Raw genomic sequence first — 15,938 nt, 5'->3', positions numbered from 1 at the left:
AATAATAATAAGCAGCATGGATGATTGTCATAGAGAAGCTTTATTTTCTGTCGTAAATGGCAGTGCTGAAACTTGCAGTGCAGTGATAGGTGGTGATAAAATGGAAGAGAGAAAGTCTACCAGTCTTGTTCAAATTAATCCACATTTCCTATATCTCACGCTAGTTCCTCTATAGCTATGTACTTGATTTACACAGCTTAATATAATGTAGTTATTTATTGGAGAATGTGGCAGTCTGAGGCCCTTCTGCAGTTGTTAATGTATTGGCTTTCTACATGCCCTTTGAAACTAAATAGATATAAATGTTAATCCACTAGGCAGATGTACATTATATCATATGAGTCATACTTACACACTGCATTTATATTTTGATAAACCGTACAGTACACAATAAACTACATAACTTTTGTGTGGGATTATGTGTATATATTTACACATTTTTCATCTGCTTAAAATACTACCTTTAACACCCCCCCTCCAAAAAAAATAAAAAAGCAATCAGATTTTTCAAGGCTACCAGCTAATGTATCAAATTCAGCATGGTTTTGTTTTTTCAAACAGTTTGAAACTGCTAGGACTAAAGTATATTTTGAATATGCTGCTTGATTTAATCCAACAGTTCTGAATAATAATGTTGATTCCCTTCTTTCTAACTGCACCCTGCACTAGATGCAATTCACTGAGGAATAGAGAAACTGCTGTACCCCTATATTCTATGAACCCTGAACATCATAGAGTTTGACATGATTTGCATTTTGATCCTGTACTTACTTGATAACAGGTCGTCTGGATCACTGCAAACATTCAGTTTGTTCAAATTATTTAAGGAGTCCGCTGCATACAGTTTTTTTTCCTCATCAAGAATGTCAAAGTATGTGTCCAGAGGCGCTTCATTCATTGTCCCTGAAATTAACATGATAAAACATTAAATCATGTAACAGTCTGGTTGATCAGTTTGATAGTATATGGAAATGTTGCATTTCTCAACAGGTATATTCCACAAAACAGAAATACTCTTTGGTTGTATTCAGTTGGTACAATATGAATGTTTTTGGTATTTACATTAGTAAATGACACGCAGTACACTGCATGCGCATTCCGTGTAATGGCCTCAAACAATCAGTTAAATAGCTCTGAACATAGATATAATTGGTAAATGACTGTTAGACAGCCTTAATATACTGTATGTTGAACTTCAATACAAATAAAAAAAGCTACTAAAAGGATTTTAGACAAAACACATCAAAATAACACATATTGTGCTTTTAAATATGAAACACAAAAACTCCTGCCTAAAATACAACTTCAATAAGCTTGATTTGTCATCATGAATTAGGAAAACCCTACTTACCAGAATGCTGTAATAACCCAAAGTGTAGTCATGGGAATCCCAGCTTCATCAGGGGAAATCATTAATTTCATTCGAATTCCATGTTTAAGTCGTGCGATCCAACAGACTGAGGTCAGTGCAGCCCGACCTATGTAACCAGCCCTGAGCTCAGTGATCCTTTTAACTCTCTATATTTAGCCTGAGCGCAGCCAATGTATCAGGTTTCTTAATACTGCACTGTTATGTTTCAAATTACACAATATAAACGTACCAGCAATACTAAAATTGGGTTACCACACTGACGCAACTGAACTGCTTTTAAGAACAGGAATATACGTATATTTTTTAAATTGCTAAATTTGGTAACGATGGCATAATATTAATAAAAGACTTGCTTTCTCACCTGTCATTTGCACAAACATCTCAGAAGTCAATTTTCACTTGACTTCATTGCATTGTTAAAAGGTCAGTTCCTGTGTAAGTTATTAGGACTTTCCCCACCTGACAGCACCTATAGCCCTAAACTCTGATTCGGGTGGGGATCTACTTTCTGCCAAGTATAGAGCGAATTGTATAATAATAATTAATCCACCTGGATCATCTATTCTACGGTATGTGTAGTAGGCTGTTAAGTTTAGTAACATTTGCCAAGCCCTTTGGATGAACTATTACCATGCGGTCACAGTATGAAACAATGGCTATTACAGCACCTGTAAGCTTTTGAAATTGTTCAGTTGTATAATACATTACTGATGTAAATAATTAAGAAGAAATTATGGAATGACTGAAAACTGATGAGAGACTGTATTTGTGTCAAGCTGACCTATTGAGTTGTGACAAACTGAGAAACCTGTGTTAGGTCAGTTTTGTAAATCATTTCCATAAATGTTTGTGATTAATTTGAGCTTGGTGTTCCAGCAAAAATCCCCCTTATGTGTTTAAAGGGAAGTCTTCAAAAAGCATATAAACAGATGTATCAAATTTGAAGTTTCATTTTTCATATACTAAACTCTAGCAATAAATTAATATTCACTAGATAATTTTTTTTTGTACAGTACAGTACAGATCTCTTCTGGTTTTCACTAATTTACATGTGTTCCAGTTTCATTTGCCACTTTCTTAAGAAAGCCTATATAAAGAATTATGGGTATAATAACTAAAATTTGTGGGAAAAAAAAGTCAGCACAATTATGCAAACATACCTTCCACATGAAGGCCTTTTGGCCCTATAGTAAAGGCTTTTGGCTGTATAAATCCAATATACCAACACCAAAAACAAACAATGAAGAATGCAAAGTGCAATGATGGTTCTAAAGTTTATTGTCATGTTATTGTCTACCCACATTATACAAACAAAACACAGACACAAGTTATCAGTAAGAAACAACACACAAGACTTATTTTTTTTTTTACAAAAAAAACTAACTAAAGGATAGTACTATTTAGTTTAAATACACTCACAATACGTAGGACAATATGAGCATTAGACCAAATTACAAATGCATGCAATCATTTCACAAATCCTTCCTATTTACAAAAAGAGAAAATATATATGGAGGTACATCTCAAAATAAATATGTAGAAAAATGCATGTAATCCTGGAGGGATTTTTTTTTTTTAAATAAGGCGAGTTAAAATGATGTGCTGAAACCTATAGATGTTTAAATGAATTCTCCGATGTCCACCCTTTTGTCCCGAAACTTATTCCTAGCCTTAGTCCGAGCTTTAAAGGCAGCAGCATTATACAAGTGCTTTAAAAAAAAAAAAAAAAAAAAAGGTTAGATAATGAAATAAATACATCAGTTTTAAATGCACACATAGAACACCACACTGCTTCAACCTTACAAAGCTAAGTTGTTTTCTCATTTTCTCCGTAGAAACAAATTATGGCACCTTTACTATCAATATTTTAAGCCCCAAATACTTAATCATTCAAGATATGAATTTACAATGTACCCACACCCACACTATTACATATACATCGTTTTATTTCTTCTAGTCTGTGAAGTATTACAGTATTAGGTTTGTGAAACAATTTTAGTTCCCATCTCTCAAATTTATATTATATAAACAATTTACACTGACACATAAGGCTTATGTAAAAAAAAAAAAAAATATATATATATATATATATATATAATATATATATATATATATATATATATATACATATACACACACACACACACACACACACACACACACACACACACACACACACACACACACACACACAGTATATATAATGGACAACAGCCCAAAGTGTACAATGGAAATCACTTGAAACATTACCCTCTCAAAACGGGAGACTTTCATTGCCTTTAGGGTTACAGCATCAACCATCACTGGGGGTCCAAGCTCAAAAACATTTCTTATAAACTCATTAGACTGTTGGGGGGTGGGGGGGATAAAACATTGTAATCATTATTATTAAATTCAAGTTTGGATTAACCACCCCAAAAATTATAAAAAAGGTGGACAGCTTTTACAGTCTCATACCACCCTTTATTTCTTTAATTTTAACAGTTACAGTGTTGAAATACTGTATATATTCTAGCGAGGAATATTATTGAGTATTAGACTGACTATCCCAAGATGAAAAATGGAGTAATACCATAGAAATCCCACAGAAAGAGATTAAAATTAAAATGCCAATTATAGAAATCAGCTTGTATAATTATTATGCATATAAAAAAGAAGGCTGTTTAACTTAGAAAATGCAACAACAACAAAAAAAAAAAAAATAAATAAATAAAGCTGGGGGAGGACATTGCAATTGGTTTGAAAAACTGTGCATACATTATTTGTAATTCAACAAAATGTGACATTATTGGTAGGGGGTGAACACTTCTGCAAACCACTGTACATTTGAAAGGCGATATAAAACTGCAGTGTACACAAATAAAGTTGTTGTTTTTTGCATATACACCAACGGTTTAAATGAATTAAAAAATCATTTACTTCGGGACGTTTGTGGAAAGAAAAGTACACAGTGCAGGGTGTACTTTTGTTTTCATTAAAAAAAGTTGTAAAACTGAAGATAATAGACCTCGTCTACAACTCACCTGTAGATGATAATTCATTCCCGATCCTACAAACTCTGTGAAGGCATCGTAGGTCCTCTTAATTACCCAGCTGTCAATGTACATGCGCTCTGCTCCAAACTTGATCATCTCTGTCTGAAATTCTCCCTCCTGTTCCAATATATTCAGCATTAGCTTGTACTCTCCCACTGAAGTATAAAATGATTTACAAAAAAGTTAAGTTATCCTGTGTTAGGTTTGAACGTTTATCACCCAACAGCTCTATAGCAACACCAGAAGAGAATCAAATAAAAATCCACAAACCCAGTTACATGGCTGTCTTGCAAGCTTCCAATGTTACACCTCTTTATGTTTTTAATATACATCAGTAAAATAATTTACAGTTGGAAATACAAAAAACATACCTCTACAGCCCTTAGAACATCTCTGAAGACAGGCCTCTGCTTCCTTTTATCATTTTTGGCTCTGTGTTTGTTCCCATCTGTGGCAAGGGCTCTCAGTTTTGCACATAAAGATTCCAAGTCTTCATATTCAAACTCCTAATAGAAACACGTTCAAAAGTACATTCACATTTCGATAACACATTCAAAAGTTGAATTTTAATTGCAATTGGGATTAGTCTTAAATTAATAAAGATACAGTAATGTCAATACATTTTACCAGACACCCTGAAGGCGTGGTACAATATCCAATATACAGTAAATCCCATGGATACAGTAGCAGGTAAACTTACAGCATCTACATCTCTGGCCAACTCAAACAGAAGAGCAAGGGTCTCTCCAGCAGCAATCCTCATGTTTACATCATCGCAATCCAACAGACTGGGGAGTTTAGGCAAGTGTCTGAAAACACAGTTCATTTTGAGCGATTTCTACAACATGCAATATCAGGCATATGCTTTAGAAGAATAATTGTCACTAAATCAAACGCAATTATACAAGTAGTAAAAATCTGTCGAATTATAAAAATATGCAGAAATTGTCAAAGATTGAATAGGTGACTGATATTTCATGTTGTACACAACAAATTTTGTGATATATTATCGAATAACTTTTTAAAATGTATTGATTCATTTTTTTGTACTACGTTTAGATTTAAACACACTTTCTTTTCAATATGCTGTGCTTGTTAGGAACATTCATGGAGTGCTGTGCATATTCCACTGATGAGGGTGGCAGTGAACAACCCACAGCCATTTGTGGAATAACCACAGAACACAATGAACGTTTGTGGTGTAGCCTTTATTCATCTTGTACTTCAGAACACAACCTGAATTTGAAATATAAATGTAGGAATCTCTGTAGACTCCACATTTTTAAAATTAGCCCCAAACAAGCTCTGGCTAATAAAATAATCAGACTTGCAACAGTAAATGAGCAAAACTTCAATTATCGTTATCCTGTAGATCACTCCGTTTCCCACTGGTTTAAAAATGTTCTAATTCTTTTCACCAAATCTCCAAATACTATAATCATTACTATAATACTGCAATTCTTCAAATACTGTAAAATATTAAATAACAGAAACAAAATAATACGTAATTTGTTGAGCTAAGAGCATAACTGACGTACTTTTTCAGAATTTTTTTCACTTCAGTGTTGGAACAAATGGTCAGCAGTAGACTCCATGACAAAAGAGCACTGATGTGAAGCGCTGTAGTCTGGGCATTGTAGACGCTACGAGACCCATCTTCCTTCACATAGGATTTAGCGAAGAGGCTTTCAAAGCATTCCATAGTTACATAGACATCCTAGTGTACAAGCAAAATAAATACACAATGAGAACAGCTCATTTCAAGTTAACCAGCTATGCGTTGAAATTATGGACTTGTAAATGCTTACCAAAATATCATCTGCAGCAATCAAACTGCAAACCCCCAAACTGGTTGCACACTAAAAAAAGAAAGAAAAATACATTAAAAAGCATTAAAAATGCCACTTTGGATTGGTAATTAACAACGTTTTGGGCCATTTATGCCAACTAAGGCCAGGTCCTTAACCAGAGATTTAACTGCTGGGAGAATCATGTTTTTGGACATGATAAAAAAAAAAAAAAGACCTGGTATAATTCCTACACACCATGGTTACTAACTCTTTGCAGATTCCATTTGCTATGTTCGATTCCCCTACTGATTGGCCTCCTTGACCCAAATTGTCCATAATGCCTGGTAAAGCTGTATTGGATATTATTGCTTACATACTGTAAAGAGTACTGTAGTAACTCATCTTCCAAAGAGTGAAGAATATAAATCGGTTGAAATGCAGGTACAACCAGTTCCTGATCTAGTGGAGGCAAACTTTGCACTGGTGCAAGCAGAACAAAAAACAGGCCCATTGTGCTATATTATGAAGTACAAAGTCAACATTTTTAGAAAAAACTGACCTGTAACAATATTAGAATTACTTAACTCTACCTGAATCAAAAACAAAATCAAACAAAAAAAAAACAATTCTAAATAAACGTACAGCCTGTCTGGTTTGTATGTTGGCAGTTCCATCAGCAAGAATGTTCTTAAAAATGGGCTTCAGGGTCTTGAAAACGTCTTCACTTTCAATCCCAGCTCCCAGCTGAATGCAGAGGAGACAGGCCAATGATGCGGCAGCACACTGCTCGTCACCTTTGCCTGAATTAAACAGAACAGAGTCAGCAAACACACGCAAAAAAGAAATAAAAATAAGCAGTAAAGACTAACATTTAATGCAGAACGTGGAAATATGTACTAGGATCCTGTCATAACCTGCACCTATAAGTAATGATTCCCACTATGATTTAGGCCAATTTTCTGATACAGAACTAGGGTACAATACAATTTAAATAAAAATATAACTTTATGCAATAAAAAGGCAGGGTGTTCCCCAGCAGATCAGTTAAGTAAATGACCTTTCTTCAAGCAGCGCTCAATGGTGTCTGTTATTGTCACTCTCCTTTCCAGGATAAATTCATACAGTATTTTGGATGCCATGGCAGTTTTCAGTCCTCCGAGAGCACTCTGTCTTGCCTTGGTGCTGTAAGCATACAGTTTTACAATTCAGCTTCACAAAAAGAAGCTTTATCACAAATTTAGCAATATATAGTACATCAACCTCCTTTTTAAAAAACACAAAAAAGAACACAAAGCTTTACTTGAATTCAAGTGTAAAACATTTAGAATGTATTCACCAATGAACAAAATCCTATTCTGTTTCCAAATTAACTTTGTCTTGAACTATATGATGAATTAAAATATAAAAAACTGAGCTACCAGTCAGAAAACCAACTGTAACCATGGCATTGTGATTTGAGTTACGACATGGGGGTAAAGTGTAAGTAGCGGGGTTCCGAAAAATATAGCGTTACATGTCCCTACAACTGTTTAAATAACGTACTGTCATGTTCATTTTCATCATCCTGTTTAATTCGGTCTCAAAGGTATTTTCTAGATGGCTGCCTAGTGCATACCGTATTACCAGTTTTTCAAAAGGTGCAATTTTTTATTGCTTTTTTTACGGTATTTGAGGGAAGCGTATATTGAAGCTTATTTCTGCGGCTACAACTTGATCAGGGTGGCAAAGAAGTCCTACAGCTGTAAACTGAGAGCTGCTGAGCTTGCAGATCAGATCATTGTTTGACTACATGAAGTCACATACTAGTCTACTAGCATGGAGAGGGAAATAATAACAAGAAAATGTCAATTCAACACCCAACATCCTGTCTGGAACAGAATTCAGCAATGTGTATTATTAGCCAAAATACCATGCATACATCTAAAATAGAAATGCATTTAAGAAACTTAAAATTATACAGCGCCTGCATTACAACTAAAATGTATTACTTTTCTTGCCCATTCCTAAATATATACAGTTTAGTGCTACTATATTTACTCCTACACCAGTAGCAGTACATAGTGCTGTGTACCAAAGGTATTCTTGTTTTATTTGGGTTCCATAACCTTTACAGGTATAAAACATAGCAGTGCTTAATTTGTACAGAGAGAGGTGCCGGGGTGCAGGCAGTGACAATACTGGAGTCCACTAGGCAGCCATCCTGAAAATACCTTAGTTTGAGACAGATAAAAATGTACAAGTGTAAAAACTTGTCAGGATGTTAACAACAAAAAGAATAACTATGGGTGTGTTATTTTCAACAAACATATATGGCGAGCGAGAGCACCAGATATGTATATACAGTTTACAGGGACTCAGAACATCAATATATATATATATATATTTTAAAAAAATATTTCGGAACACTTACTCTATTCTGAAAGCTTAGGGAAAAAAATGACCGGCTTCACAGTTTGTAAATTGGACTTGCCTTTTATCCATTGTACTGTCAATAAATCCCTTTAACTTGTACTCAAAATCTTCTTGAGTTGCTTCTTCACAAACATCACCTCCTGTTTGAGTATAAAGGCATGACAGCTATATTTAAAATACACATTTAATGGTTTCTAGTGTATGCTTAAATCATGCTGCTTTGGCTTTTCACATAAGTGATTTAGCCCTTTGTAGTTTGTATCAGTGCCAGTGTGTACAGAAAAATACAGAAAAATATAAAAGTTTTGCTCCCCCAGCACCCACAGCTATTAACACAAAATTGGATTAACAACATCAAAGTCCAAGATATAAAACTCTGATTACGTTGCTCAGAAGACCGAGAATAAACAGAACCCATCAATATCAGAATCTCCTTCTGTGACCAGAGATCATTGTCCCCACCCTTACAAAAGTGTACCATTGTTTTTCCATGGCTATACTACACATTTACCATTATGTACCCTAGTTTTACCATGTTTACCAATATGCGTATCTTTGCTTTACCATGATTTCACTGTGCTTTATTGCACTTGGCTATGTTTTTACTATGGTAAACTGCTACAAGGACAGTGGCTCTCATACTGAAAAAACAAACAAAAACACACACACACAAAAACACTGATATCTGTTTAGAGTACAGTAACTCTTGTATGCGTGGCTTGAAACCCGACGGAGCCAAGTTGCAGATATGACCAGGTTTGTCTTTTTAATTAAATAATAAAAGAAAAAGAAATGAAAACCACACTCACATGACTCACTCTGCACTCACAGAATGCCTTTTACTTGGAGAGCTACAGGTGACACCTAGTCAAATGACTTCTGATCACAGAAGAGACATATGAAAAATTAACATTCAAGATATGGTTGTACTGGCTAGGATAAGGTCTCTGTTTAAGAAAGTGAATACATAATGTACCTTCCTCAGCTACACTGGCAGAATCACTGAAACTGCTGCAGTGGCTCAATGTTTCAATGGATGCATCTTCATCACTGAAAGGCTGCACCCCTCTAGGCTGTCCTCCTGAAGAAAAATACATTCAGCGACATGAAATAAAATGTCTGCTACAAACATATGGCATGCCACAAACAAACAATCTGGAAACCTGTAAGTATAAAATCACAGTGATCAACCAGTTGTAATTGGTTCAACCAGGAGCTCTATCCTGTTTTAGTTGAAACTAATTATTACATTGTATATCAACCTTGTTAACAAGTCATGTACCACATCTACCTTGGAAAGCTGCATAGTTAAAAGAATTGGGTTGGTGTTATGATTTCTCACATTATTGTAATCTGCACTTCGTGTTATTAAACAGGCTGTGGGGTTTGAAACAATGCATTATTTTCCCTGGTTTCTTACTTTGTTGTATGTATTCCTGCAATATCTTTTTCAACATAATGATTGTCTTGATATTTGTTAACTGGTCACAAATCAGTTTTGACCAGTTATTTTTGTTTCACATAGGTTATCCCATCTCATATTCTGAATTCACAAATATTATTCAGTCCAACCTTATTGATCAGAGTTCAGCATTTCGATTGGTTCCGCTACCTGTCGTCTTTTTCAGGATCCTACCTGCCTGCTCCGTAAATAACTGCATTACAAATATTTTCAATAAACTCAAAACAGCAAACTTCAACTCGGTAATTTAAGTGTTAAGATGTATCAAGCTGAGCTTCAAAAGAAACGTTGGCATTTGTTTTAGATTTATGGTAATTCAGGAAAACATTGTTCATACATAATTCATAATTCAGGTTTGAAAGAACTGTTCTGATAGAGTGTTTAAGTAGTGACACAGGATCATGGTAAAAGAGAAAGAAATCTACCAAGAATTGACAATGTTGGATCATGCATGCATTTTTACGATATCAAAATAATTGGAAATTTAGATTCCAAATATGAATAAAAAGTATGTAACTGTTCAAAATGTGCCAGTACATACCAAACAGAAAACAAACTTGTACTTGACGGGATGTTTTTTCTTTTGTTTTTTTAAATTCAAAGTTCTTTCTAATGTGCCTGGTGTAGAAAAAGTACTACAGCATCTTCTGGCATCTATTTTTCTAAAACTATGTTGATGGGTTATATAATTTATCTTCTTGATTAGCACAAATAAATGAAAAAAAGTCTAATCTAATTACCAATTCAACCTTCAATGTAATACTATTACTGTACATGTTAGGTACTTTTTTAACTTTTGAGATCGATCAAAACATTTAGATGACTAAGTGATGGTCAGCAAATGTATTTTAAAAAAATGTAATATATATATATATATATATATATATATATATATATATATATATATATATATATATATATATTGACAGTACAATGCAGAGGTTGTTCATCACAAGAAACCCAAAGAAGAGAAAACAGTTTATGAAAAATGAAGGACCGGAAAATAATTTACCCACAGGACTTTTTTTCAGGGAAAATCTCCCTGCTAGACATATTTGGTGCTGTACTTGCAGGTCACAGCAGTATGTCTGCATATTTACAAACAAGATAAACACAGTCAATTCTTGGCACATGCATGAATATCTCAAGCTACAGCACAGAGAAGTTCATTTAAAACTTTGGCAACTACTTAACATTAGCAAGGTATTATCAACTTGCAGACTGACAATTTTTCTTAAATTAAACATTGTTTCGAGTGTGATCATGCAATGTTAAAAACACTGAAACAGCTCTCACTGTGAATAGAGCCAACCAGTGGCACGTCACACCTTAACCACATGTGAAAACAAACAAGGGCAGATCCTGAAACAATTTTGTTCATAATGGAAAATTTGGGTGCTTAAAACGGGTATATTTGCCCTCATACTTGTAGCAGATTTATATTTTAAATGTTGTCACCCATCTCTGGTCCCTGACAATTGTGTCGGAAAATGTGATTAGGGGAGAGACTGAAGAAGAAGAAGAAACAAAACTATTTCTAATAAGTTACTGACATGCAGTACCGACTGCTAATTATCTTAGGCCAGTAACGCCCAAACTAGGATTAGTCTAGGTCTGGAAAGATAACATATGAGGCCTTACTTTACAGATTACCATATGGTGAAACGCAGAAGAGCTCCTATCGAATTGAAACATAACGTACTTGTATTTTGAATATGGTTAGCTACGTATACTTTACAGAATGTTACCAGCATTTGCATAATATTGGAATTACTGATACTGATGACTGTACAAATACAAATAGATAAGCTGTGACGTGTCATTCGCCAATGTTGCGCTCCCAACAAAACAAGAGTAAACCAAAAAAAAAAAAAAAAAAAAAAAAAAAAAAACGTATATGTAATATCTGTCAGCTAATTATTTGATGGCCATTTTCAATGTCATTTGTGTCCGAAGTTTCCTTCTCAAGCATAAAAAAGGGAAACAGTTTATTACACTTACACTATACCCACCACTATTTGGCCTATCAAACATGTCACTCTAATGTATAGGAATTCTCCCGATGGATGTCAGGCGCATTGGTTTTACATAAATAATTATTGTGATATTTAATTTTAAATAATATACAGCTGACACCAGTTAAAATATATAACCCACCATCACAGGCCATGAAATGTTGTGGGTAATGAAGTTCGTTTACCCTTCGCGCTCCACTAATTTAAACAGCACACCTTCGTGCACGAGACTACAGTTCCCAGAGTGCACTGCTGTTACTCGGGATGGAGAAAAACCGGTCAAAACTAGGTTTCTTACCTCCTTTATTACTCCTTTTCTTGGACCGTGGCATTTTTGCAAGAAAGTCAAATGATTAAAAACTAAAACAAAAATCAGCCAACTGACAAACAGTTTTTATTATAATGGCTCTTCAAATGAAAATCTTCAAATGGCACCGCTAAAAGAGAAAAATAAAAATAAATCCTGGTAAAAGTCGGCGAACAAAAACGACACATTTTCCCTCTAAGACCAGGGTTGAGCAAAAAGGGTTTTATATAAAGCAGACATGTGAGACGTAAAGGGAGGTGCTTTGATGTGAAAAACGCCAGTGTTTGGCATTTCAGAGACCAATCAGTTAGCAAGACATGGTGTTGCTGTCTATGTTGGAACTGTGATGCAATTTCAGAATGGTATTATGCTGTTATACTTTTATTAGTAATCCGCATATAAATAAGTAATAGCATAGTTGATGTAGGTACAGGACAACTGTAATGCCAATTTACATTTTTATGAGATGGGCGCAGTCTCACACATGGGCTTCTGACAATAATAAGAAGCTTCGGTATCTGTACACAACAGTATTATAATTCTATTACTATTAACCATACAGTGTATGATGTAGTTCTGCAGTTTTACTACAATAAAAGCGTGTATTACTACTGGAAATTGTTTAATTCGTTTTTAAAAAGGGGTTGGATACCAGTACTGCAGTATTTTGTATACAGTAACTTTGCAGTATAAGTACTATACGGTACCACAGGACTTCTTGTTAACATGGCAGTTTCAGTGATGATGGCAAAACAGCAGACTGTTATAGATGCTAAATGCACAGTGACATGACACCAACAAGAGTATTGTTTCTTTACATTTCCTTTTACATATTGTAGACTAGTGCAATTTATTGTGTATCACAGACTAAAGCATTTTAGTTTATGAATAAATGATATGTTATTATTATTATGTGTTTATTTAGCAGACGCCTTTATCCAAGGCAACTTACTACAGTGTGTGAACTATGCATCAGCTGCAGTCACTTAACAATGTCTCACCTGAAAGACAGCACCAGAGGGTTAAGTGACTTACTAAGGGTCACACAGGGAGTCAATGGCTGAGCTGGGATTTGAACTGGGGACCTACTGGTTATAAGCCCCTTTTTTCTAACCACCAGACTAGACAGCCTCATAATTTGGAATGTAACTGTGTGTAATGATACTTTTTTTTGACAATATTAGTTTTCAGATTGAACTAGAGCAACAGTCCTTATTCTTAATGCACAGTCAAGTGTGTTTTTTTTGTGATGCCACATACTGGTGGGTACATAAAACCTTCAGTTGATGTGCTAGATAATAGACAACTTGAGGAGTTTGTCCCAATAAGAAACATTGCCAAAGCATAATCATACAGCAGATTGTTCAGCTCTTTTGACTTGGTTCGTTTCTTATCAAAGTTAAAACGTAGGTTCATGGCCAATATATTACATATCGTACAGTGGAATAAAAAATAAAATCTATTTAAAAAGAGAAGTTGGAAGAGCTTTTTTTTATTTTGCAAAAGGTTCATTAAATGAAATCCTGAGCAGGAATGACCATATCTTGAAATAAGGGCACATACATGCGAGTAAGGCAAGAGAAACATCTGTTAACAGGGCCATTTTGAAGTCTGAATATACAGCAGTCAAATACTAGATGTATACATTTTTATATACACACACAGTTAAGGATCCACCTTGAACAAAATAAACAAAACTCCAACAACCTTTACAAAGAAGAATTTATTTTAAAAACTTTTTTTTTTTTTTTTTTTGCATTTTCTAAAAAGATGTAACTCTGGCTACAAAGACAGCCACTGAACACACACTCATTGCAGCTCCCAGAAGAGACCATGGATGGACCTGGGCTGCAACAGAATAAACATAAAGTTAGTGGAACTGAAAAATAAACTGTAGAGGTAGGATGTGAATCAATGACTTTCTGTTTATAAGCCCTAGACTTTAACCACCAGACCACATTGCCTCCTATAATTTATATATTTCTCATTGCCCCCCCCCATCCCCATTTTCGATAAATTATTATTATTATTATTATTATTATTATTATTATTATTATTATTTACTACTACGATGATGATGATAAGGGTGTGTTTACTTAGAAAGAAACACAAATCACATGAACTCCCTTTTTAAAATGGCTGATCCTGCCGTTTTGTTTTAGGATTTTAGGATGTGTTTATATTAGTAAGTGAACATATTTTAAATGTTCGTGGAATGTTCAGTAAACCGTTCAACTAGTTTTGTTCAAAGCTAGCACAATTCGTCTCGTTTAATGCAACTCGAGTGTATAGTTGGTACATATCACAATATGTGTGAAGTAGGAAGGAATCTGCATTCCTGGGTTTAAATGACACGATGAAATACACTTACAAGAAAATCACTGTTGGTATATAATAATTATAATCTTTTATTTTTATATAGCGTCTTTTATGGTGGACCTCAATCACAAAGCGCTTTAAGATACGAGACTAGGGTGTGTGAACTATATGCATCAGAGTGTATCAACATATAAGAGTGCTCCTCACTAGGAAGATGTGCACACTTCCCCGGGGTCACACATTGAGTTAGTGGCTGTGCTGCGATTTGAACCATACCGCCTTGTTTTATATATATATATATATATATTATATATATATATATATATATATATATATATATATATATATATATATACACACACACACACACACAAGGAGTAATATATAATCTAATATATATACTATATATATATATATAGATAGTATATAGATTATATATATATATATATATATATATATATATATATATGCGCGTTGCGCGCAGGTTATCCTTTTGTTTTTACTTCATCATGGAACGCAGATTTGAGAAAACGTGCATTCCATTATTTTACCAACGTTGAATGCGATTGATATGCTTTGAAATGCAGACGTGCTGAAGTGTACATGTTACTAAGGCAACAAACACTGCTACCCGAACACTTGTGTAGCTGTTTCAGTTTAAAAGGTTACTAGTAGCTACCAGAGGTGAAATTGTGTTACTAGTAGCTACCAGAGATAAGATTACGGTTATTTATTTATTTATGTATTTGTTTATTTGTTTATTTATATAATTAATGTAGTTTTTGTTTTTCCATCCTAGCAACAGTGTTTTGGCTATTTACAATTGTACACACACCTTACTTTAGGTGTACAGTAAGTGTTGTACCGATATTTATATGTATAATTTATACTTAATAGTCTCTTATTACACTGACATTTTACTAACTACATAATGAATGCCAAGATAACCTGGTAGGTTAGTTTTAAAACGTTATGTACAAAGAATAATAGGCTATTTACTTAGTACTTCCGTTCTAGAAATGGTATAATAACTAACTTTTATAGTACAAAATAGACACAAATTAGAAAATGAACCTTTGAAACACGTTAGTAGGTGCAATTTAAATAACTTGGTAAATTGACCTTTTTGAATATTCAATCACGCATTAGTTAGTTTTCGATTTACAAACCTAAATTATTTTATTTTACAGGTATTTATTTACTGATTTTAAGATGGGAAGTGCTGC

General features: G+C 34.2%; 1 protein-coding gene across 2 annotated transcripts; it reads right to left on the bottom strand.

Moving 5' to 3' along the window:
- Positions 1-2,632: 2,632 nt before the first annotated feature.
- Positions 2,633-12,629, bottom strand: LOC121318144 (interferon-related developmental regulator 1-like). 2 transcript variants are annotated; one of them, XM_041254509.1, is made up of 12 exons: positions 12,385-12,628; positions 9,586-9,690; positions 8,668-8,749; positions 7,255-7,379; positions 6,840-6,997; positions 6,216-6,266; positions 5,946-6,124; positions 5,108-5,216; positions 4,779-4,913; positions 4,396-4,524; positions 3,623-3,718; positions 2,633-3,081 (listed from the first exon to the last, which is right to left on the bottom strand). In XM_041254509.1, the coding sequence occupies exons 1-12, from the start codon at positions 12,416-12,418 to the stop codon at positions 2,992-2,994; spliced, it is 1,293 nt and encodes a 430-aa protein (XP_041110443.1). In that variant the 5' UTR covers positions 12,419-12,628; the 3' UTR covers positions 2,633-2,991. The 2 variants fall into 2 exon arrangements, with proteins under 2 accessions (XP_041110443.1, XP_041110444.1); XM_041254510.1 differs by lacking the exon at positions 3,623-3,718 and having other exon boundaries at positions 12,385-12,629.
- Positions 12,630-15,938: the final 3,309 nt, after the last annotated feature.

Source organism: Polyodon spathula, chromosome 7 (genome assembly GCF_017654505.1).
Source record: "Polyodon spathula isolate WHYD16114869_AA chromosome 7, ASM1765450v1, whole genome shotgun sequence".
Taxonomy (NCBI): Eukaryota; Metazoa; Chordata; class Actinopteri; order Acipenseriformes; family Polyodontidae; genus Polyodon; species Polyodon spathula.
The sequence above is the reverse complement of the archived record's forward strand: the minus strand, read 5'-3'. Positions and strand labels throughout refer to the sequence as shown.